At 39.8% G+C, this 8,985-nt stretch overlaps 1 protein-coding gene across 1 annotated transcript in view; it reads left to right on the forward strand.

Moving 5' to 3' along the window:
- Positions 1 to 18: 18 nt before the first annotated feature.
- Positions 19 to 8,985, forward strand: part of cnnm2b (cyclin and CBS domain divalent metal cation transport mediator 2b) — a 21,009-nt gene continuing 12,042 nt past the window's right edge. The window contains exon 1 of the mRNA XM_033969363.2: positions 19 to 1,774. Within this exon, the coding sequence (XP_033825254.1) occupies positions 301 to 1,774 (1,474 nt within the window). The 5' untranslated portion in view covers positions 19 to 300. The remainder of the gene's footprint in view (positions 1,775 to 8,985) is intronic.

Consider the following 8,985-nt stretch of genomic DNA (forward strand, 5'->3'; position numbering starts at 1 on the left):
GAGTAGAGTCCTGTCTCCGAACATGAGGTGCACTTGTTTTGGAATTTGATTCGCCGGGGAGGCTGCGGACACCCCGCCCACCGGTCAACGACACTCACTGATTGGTCATTACCGTCGCCTGTCTCGGGGACATCAGAAGAGGCACGAGTTGGCCCGTAAGCCTCCGCTTTGGTCCTCAGTGTCGGACACGTAGTGGGAACGAGCAGGTCCTGATGCGCAAGTCACGGCAACCGCGGTGGAGATGAAGGCGGGCTCCGACTGCCTCTGACTGCAGAAAGCCCTTTCCATTCAATCATCAATATGGCAAAGCCCTTATCCCGCGAACCCACTGCTGCAAAAATGGCGTCCCTGAACCGGGTCCGAGCTCTGGCGTTGGTTTTTTTGACTGTCACTGGCTGTTGTGTCACCCCCACAAATGGCAAGGAAAACTCCGAGGAGACCGTCATCATTGGGCTGCGCCTGGAGGACACGGACGACATTTCCTTCATGGATAGGGGCTACCTGCGGGTGAGTGAGCGCTCCCGGGTCAAACTAAGGGTGTACGGCCAGAACATCAACAACGAGACGTGGTCCAAGATCGCTTTTACTGAACATGAGCGGAGCCGGCCGCTGGGGACCCTTGACAGCTCCTCTGGGGAGAGCCACGAGGACCTGTCCGGCGCTCACCCATGTGGCATTAGGACATCAGATATAATTATTTTGCCCAACATTATTTTAAACCGAAAGACGTCGGGAATAGTTGAAGTTGAGGTCAAGCCTCTGAGAAAGACAGAGAGAAGTAAATCTTATTACCTTTGCGTGGCCACCTCGACTCCTGCGGGCTCCTATGACCCGTGGACAGAGAACACCTGGATCTACCATGACGGGGATGACACCAAAGTGATAGTGGTGGAGGAGAAAAAGTTTCTGCTGCCGTTCTGGCTACAGGTCATCTTCATCTCGATGCTCTTGTGTTTGTCTGGGATGTTCAGTGGTTTGAACCTGGGCCTCATGGCTCTGGACCCCATGGAGCTCCAGATAGTCCAGAACTGCGGCACGGAGCGGGAGAAAAACTACGCCAAAAAGATAGAGCCGGTTCGGAGCCAAGGGAATTACTTATTGTGCTCTCTTCTTTTGGGGAATGTGTTGGTCAACACCACGCTCACTATCCTACTGGATGACATAGCAGGGTCAGGGCTTATTGCTGTGGTCATGTCCACTATTGGAATAGTCATTTTTGGGGAGATAGTTCCCCAGGCCATCTGCTCCAGACATGGGCTGGCAGTGGGAGCTAACACCATCTTTCTCACAAAGTTCTTCATGCTGCTCACCTTTCCTGCATCCTACCCAGTCAGCAAGCTCCTGGACTACCTGCTGGGACAGGAGATAGGCACAGTTTACAACCGCGAGAAGCTCCTGGAGATGCTGCGTGTGACAGACCCCTACAACGACCTCGTCAAAGAGGAGCTGAACATCATCCAGGGAGCTCTGGAGCTCAGAACTAAAACTGTGGAGGACGTGATGACCCCCCTGAGAGACTGCTTCATGATTCCAGCGGACGCCACCTTGGACTTCAACACCATGTCTGAGATCATGAAGAGTGGCTATACCCGGATTCCTGTTTTTGAGGGTGAGAGGTCTAATATAGTGGATCTGCTGTTTGTCAAGGATCTGGCCTTTGTGGACCCTGATGACTGCACCCCTCTCAAAACCATCACCAAGTTTTACAGCCATCCCCTGCACTTTGTCTTCAATGACACCAAATTGGATGCAATGCTGGAGGAGTTTAAAAAAGGTAAGGCTAAACCCACTACACTTTAAATGTGGAACTTATTGTATTTCCAGTATAAAGTTTTTATTTTAACTAGGTCACAACTGTCACAGGACCCAACAGAAAGAAAGCGAAACAAAATTCTTCAAACTGTAAACAATTCATTGAAAAAATAGTGTATGAATCATTCATTAATATCTGGTGGCTATTGGCTTAACCTCTGAATTCTCACTTTTCCTATGTGTTTTAGACATTTATTCAGAAGCATAATGCAGAGTCCTTTCTAAGAAGTTGTAAAGATCAATCGAAAGGTCAAACTAGTTTTTCAGGAATAATTATTCAAGCCTTCGAGGTTTTACAAGAAATTCCAGGTAGTCAGGGAAAAAGAGGCGGGGTGCTCTGAGCTGAAGATGTTGTTTTTGCTCTGTAGGCATGCTTATCTGACTGCTGCGACATCAGTGAGGGGCACTTGTTACAGCCCCAGTGGTCACTTCCTGTTCTCTCTGTGCATCCTTATCTCCCCATCACTTCCAGTCAATGTTAATGTTCACACTGTTTGTTTCTTTTTCTTTCTCTCCTCCCTTTCTCCTCCTGCTTTTTATTCTCTTCTCTGATTCATTCAACCATTTACCTCTATCCCCTCCCTCTCAGTCAATGAACGCGTGGGACATGTGGGAATGGTGCAATGCCACTGCTTGGGTTATCAGGCGGGGCATCTTGTTTGAGAGCCTGCTTAAATCCCTTGTACCTTTCTTGTGCTTGTGTCTGAAATGGTGTTGGTGATGATAACTCCTTTTGTCCAACCCTGGAATGCAGTCGTGTGGATAATGAATAACAGCCTAACACCCTCCAGCCCCCCATGTGCTCTCTGTGTATCGGCATGGTCTGTAAAAATATGTTTACTTCACTCACTGTTTACCTGCTGGTCCCAAGAGCCTCACTTCTGTTGTTGTTTCCTAAAATTCTCATTCAGCAGTCACTATTATTTACTTGTGATCAACTGAAAAGAAATACACTTTTAGGTCTGTTAAAATGTAAATATTAGCACTTAGCAGTATCTTAATTGAATCACTACGAAGGTATTGTATCAGTACCAAGGCCTACCATTTCAGAATCAAATTAGCGTTACATAATTAACTTCAGAGGTTTGTTTGTATTTGTTCCAGTTGCTTGTTTACAGTCATTTGGCTAGAACTACATTGTTTTCGGTTTCAAACTGTATACTAACAGAGTGCTATTGTATTGTAAATCTGTTGGGCATGACAAAACCCTAGTAATTTTAAATCTCAGGACTCACCTACTGCACAAACTCATAATTACTATAATGTAAAAGTTGTACCGAATACACTACACAATAATGTCACAATACACACAAATCAAACATGAATTTGCTACTAAGGAAAAGGCAGGATACCACAATGTTAATAAAAGCTTTATTATGTAATAGAATGTAGTCTTTAACACTAAATAATACTTATTTTTTATGTGGTCTTATACTTGTAAAATAATAGTACTACTAATAAAGACCATTCTAATACTTTTCAGGAAAAGTTAAAATGCATCCTACTTTTGTTTGTTTTTTGCAGTATTGTGATCGATTAATATTTGGGTATCCATATTTGAACCCTAAAGTGCATTCACTAGAGCCTGTAGTGATAGTGTAGTACAGTGGAGATCAGACTTAAGTAATAGTTTGCTGTTCCTACAGGAAAATTTGCCATTGGCCGAATTATTTAAATAATTAACAACTTAATAAATGATGCAGTTAATGCTGTCTCTGGACTCTACACAAAAACTAAACGTGACCTTTGTATTTCATTAACGCAGAGCAAGAAGTACTCAACATGGTTTCAGAAAGGATCTGTACTTTGTGATTTCAATGGAAAACTAGTCATGATGCATAGAAAATTTACAGACTGAAGAAGTATGTTGGTAATTAAATTCATGGGGTTTGCATTTGCTTAAGGAACACATTCATTGATTAATTGGCATTGTAACAATTATTCATCACTGTTCATCTAAATACTGTTTTAGTGTTGAGACTCTATTAATGTCATTTTCAAGTTCAGGCCGAGACAATAGCACAGTTCAGCCACTACATCTATACAGCATGACTTTAACTGATTTATGAACATTAGTCTGTACAGTGTGTCTGTACATGGGAGATGGGCACCTTGGAAATGAGGCTGACTGTGCTCCAGCAGGAACATGCTCTCTGCTCACATGGGGCTGCAAACAATCATATTTTACTAGTCAGCAGTTATTTTTTCGACTTGACAAAGGATTATTTTTTATTATACACTGAATTTTAAAAACATAAAAGGTGTAAATGTGGTGATTGAGAGTTTATAGATAAGATGTCTTTTTACAGATAAATAATAATAAAAACTATAACTGTATTATTCATGTAAATTATTTTTTGAGATTTTGATTTAATAATGCCACTGTCTTTGTTATAAGATCTTTTGACGTGTTTTAGAGGGGTGATAGTTCCCTGTCCCCTGAGCACCACACACTCTTGGTTCAAAACCTTTGAGCTGTAAGTCACTCATAATTCATGTGTCACTGCTTGTAGCTGCAGCACAATCTGGTACAAAACTATAGACACACCCTCATAGTGATTTTACTCCTGTATATATTACACAACACCCACTATGACTTGACCATATAGACTTTATTTACTTCTAAACTTACTTTACAAAGACTTTTTGTAAAGTAAGTATACATCATACACTGTAGAAATAGAAAATTATGTGATTTTACAAATTCTAAAACATTTTCACTATTTAAAATATTTTAGATTTATTCTCTTTAATTGAGGCAGACAGACAATGGAAACTTCTGCCCTATTTATTAGTGACTCCATGAGAGGGCCACAATTACTGTAATCCCAGTGTTGCTTGTCAAGCTGCAGGTTTACTATTTAATGAGGGTTAGAAGGAGCCTCCTGGGACTGAACCAAGTGGCCTAAAACCCTACTTTCTTATTTAACCTACTGAGGTTCATTTGATGTGAAAGTACATTTGTTCAGTCATTTGAATCATCACCAACAGCTCCTAAACTGACGTGAGACAATTTTTCATTGTTGAAAAGGCCTCATCTGCCTAAATACTGTATGAGAAATACCTTCTCATATTTCATTTCTCTCTTCATTTGGTCATTAGACCCTCTGTGGGTTGAATAACATGTATTTGAAGTAAGGTGGGAGATGTTATCATAGGGTTGGGGTAATTAATCAAAATATTTCAATTAATTTCTGTTTTTGATGATTGAGTTTTTGAAAAATAGCAATATCATGAAATCGAGGATTGTAATGAAACAAGCCTACTCCTGACTTTCTTCCTTGCAAACCATGGTTATTGTGTAATTAAACAAGTGACATTGTAAGTGACATCTAATTCTAATGTAAACTGTTAAAATTAAATTACATATCCACACAAATGCAATTGCAGGCAGTTTACAAGTGCCTGGTGAAAGACTCACAGTCCTTGTTCTTATTTAGATCAAATCTTCCCTAAAAAAAGATCAAAATTAGGCCTGTGTTCTTATAGGCAATATACTCTATTCTGATTTTGCACATCTCCAAAACAGTTACAATAACATTCATTTTTCAGCATATGTTCCACCTCTGACACACTGGTTTCTAAACATAGCAGTGGGCTTTCTTGACTCTATCTTTTCACTAGCGCTCTAGTGTAGTAAAGGCTACATGTGGCTCGGCACGTCATGAGCTAGTTCTTGATTGCTGCAATATAGGCCAATCTATGCTTAATTCCTATTCAGTGGCCTTTAACAATCTCCTGTTCTTTCACTTAAAAAAACATTTATTTTGGTTTTGCTTATGTTATTTAGATGTTCAACTGGTTCTTCTTCTTATATTTATATTTCTTATTGGTTGTAATTAATGGTTAAAAACAGTCACTGGATATTACATTTCATTCATACAATGGGCAACATGTAATCTTATAGCCAGTTTGTCATTAATAAAAGCATATCTTTATATATATATATATATAAATATATATATATATATATATATATATATATATATATATATATATATATATATATATATTTTTTTTTTTTTTTTTTTTTTTTATATAAAATCATTGTGTATCTGAAAATATTTCCACACTCAACTGAGTTTGATCGGCACAAACTCTCATTAGATAAATATGTTGAGTCCAAGTAATTAGTCTTATTGGCACAAGTACAATTTGTATTTGTAAGGCTGACTTTGGGGCAGTTGACATAGTCTTGGTTGTGCCTCAGATTGTTGTGTTAGAGCCTGGGTTTTATTTTGGCCTACATTCTTCAGATTCTGGTTCAACATGGAGTAGGCCTAAGACCTGATTAGTGCAACAGTGAAGGAGTGTGCATTCCCCAAACCTGTCTGATCTGGCATTATGACTTTTCTTTACATTATATTCCCACTGCCTCACACTGACCTGCACCAACTCATTTACCCAAAACCATTGTCCCTTTACGAGGAAATCCAGCCAATTATTTCAGTTATAACTCCAGCTTAATATTACCATCACAACTCACTCATTTATTCCAACAATTCTTATTTTGAATAGATGGACCTCTACAAAGTCAAAGCCTACACTTAGCTAAAACGTTTTTGAGAGGATCTAACCTTCAGTCTCCTTGAGAGGTAGGAGTACAAACCTTTCTGCAACTAAAACCTCCTTTAAAGTCTTTCCCCTTGGAGATGAGTAAAAGTAATAAAGTAAAAAGGAAGAATTCTTATCATCACTGATTTGCTTGGCTCTTTTTAATGGAGGTCTCTACAGCCCATACTTTAACAGAAAATGCCTCTGGTATAGAGCCAAGTTCACATGTTTGGAGGATGATACTTTTTTGTGTTAAATGGTAATAATTAACAGTCTGTATTGTTCATGTTCAGGAAATTACTATTGGAAGCCATTGTTGTAGATAAGACAAAACTAAGTCTATTGAAAAATCAGGAGTTGTTTTTTAATACATATAAATAAATAAATAGATAAATAGAATAAATGATGCATCAGTAGAAAATACATTAGATAAGTTTGGTGCCGATTAGGCTCCAGAGTCTAGCCCCACTTGGCAATCGTGTGTGTGGCAGCTCAAAGAGCTGCTCATAACTTATAGCTGGCCCAAAAGTTGTTTCTGCTGTTGTCATTAAAACAGAAAGTCACTTTGTAGAGAAAACTCTATGAAAACCTTGTGCAGTATCAGGGGTCTTTTTATGAGATGTTTATCTGAAGAAGTGCTGTATTGTAAAAGGAAGTATGTGAGTACTTTTATTCAAGATGTGAATGTTGCAGAGGTCACCTCTGATTGTGTCAGAGTCATTATTTTTTTCCAAAGCGAGAACATCCACACAAAAAAACAATAAGAAAAAAACTCAGCTGCACATTTCTGAATTGTTTCCCTGAAACTGTTGTTCCTGTCACTTCAAATCTCATCTTTGGTCCTAATAACCCAATAGGAGACCCATTAGTAAGGGCTCATTTCTTGAAGCCTGACTGATTTCCAGTAGCTCCTCCTGTATACGGTAAGGCTTTGGTAAGTTTGAGTCACGCATGCTCAGTATTGGTATCCATGTGCTACTGAGGTGTTATTATGCAATCTACTATACAGCCACCCCCACAATCCCTTAATAAGCTGTTTCTCAAAACATCAAATGCAGCCAGTTTTATTCATCTAAGTGCATTTTATCACAATAGACCAAGGCTCCTGTGTTTGTTGTTTGTTTTGTGGTCAGAATACAACCAAAATTTCAAACCATATCATTAAAGAAAATATGACTTAATTTATGTGATTCAATTTCTGACTTTTTTGTTTGTTTGTTTAAAGGTAGAATACGTAACTTTTTGGAGGTGATACATCACCTGCATGATTCCATAAAAATAGAAAGTTCAACCTCATTCTACATGGTGACATGTTTTATGACATACTGTGGAATATTAGAGCCAAAGGAGCAGCATTTCCATGGAAACGAGCAGGAGTAAGCCATCCTCCAGACCAAGTTAGATGCAGGTTTGTGGAGATGCAAGCCTGCTTAGAGTCAGACTGGATGTTTTTCTATGTTATCCAGAGCAATAAACACAACCAAAATTACATCTTTTATTTTAGTCAATTTTTTGCCTAAAAAGCTGCATACTATGTCTTTACGTTGTGTCTTTCAGATGTTATCAGTCTATATGATCTGAAGTCGCGGAGGACTCTCTTAGTATACCCGCTTGAGAACCAGTGGCTCTGTGTGCTGTATTTTAAATGCAGCTAAGCTTAATAAAAAAAAAATGTATGTAGCATTCACAGCAGTTTGTTTCAGTCATAGCTCATAATTATGTTGTAGCTCTCCCTTACAAAACCATATTGTCCGTAGTGCCGGTACTTGGAGCTGGGAGCCCTCCGGCTCACTCAGCCTGGTTACCAGCTCTGTGCTGCAGCCTCAGGGAAGTCCCATCCCCCTTCTCCACATTCCCTCTCTCCCTCTTCTCTCCATATTGTCTTGTTGCCCATTTCCCTCAGTGTTATAAATTACAAATGACACAAACCTCCAGGCCTAATGCCCTGCCGTGGACGCCTTCCAAGCTGCACTTTTTAGGGAGCCAAGAGGCTGCCTTCATTGATAACACCGGGCACACTGTCCGTCTCTCCATTCACTGGCACCAGGAGAGGCCTAGGACTGTGAAGGCCCAAAGACAATCGGCTGATGAAGCCTACTTTTGACACTTCAGCCTCATTCTTCAATGCCAAACACATTTTACCAGGATACCTTACTATTAAACATTACACACTTAATAAGTCACTTCACTAAAAGAGAGAGCTTTTCTGAAATGTAGAGAGCCAGTGGTCTGTGAATTATGTCCAGTATCTTATATCACACGTTACTCTACGTATATCCCTGTCCTGCTTTTACCTCCTGTACTTTACGCTATTCACCAGAAACGGGTTCTCTCAAGCCAAGACTTTGGATCTGATCCAGAAAATTTCACAATCTCTGCATTTATACAACATTGAAAAACAAAGATGTAGAGAACAGACTGATGCAGAGCAATAGCAGATATGTGCTAATGCCAATGCACAGAAGCATTTTAGGTCATTCAGTTCTTGTTGTGACACTTCCCCTTTTTCTTGTGTCTCTGAGTGAACAGCAAGGGGGAAACAGTCAGTGGCGCCCCTCTATGGCCTGTGGCTGAGGCCACAACTGACCCTTTGACTAAAAACACCAAAAAACCCACAAT

Source organism: Periophthalmus magnuspinnatus, chromosome 1, assembly GCF_009829125.3.
Source record: "Periophthalmus magnuspinnatus isolate fPerMag1 chromosome 1, fPerMag1.2.pri, whole genome shotgun sequence".
Lineage (NCBI taxonomy): Eukaryota > Metazoa > Chordata > Actinopteri > Gobiiformes > Gobiidae > Periophthalmus > Periophthalmus magnuspinnatus.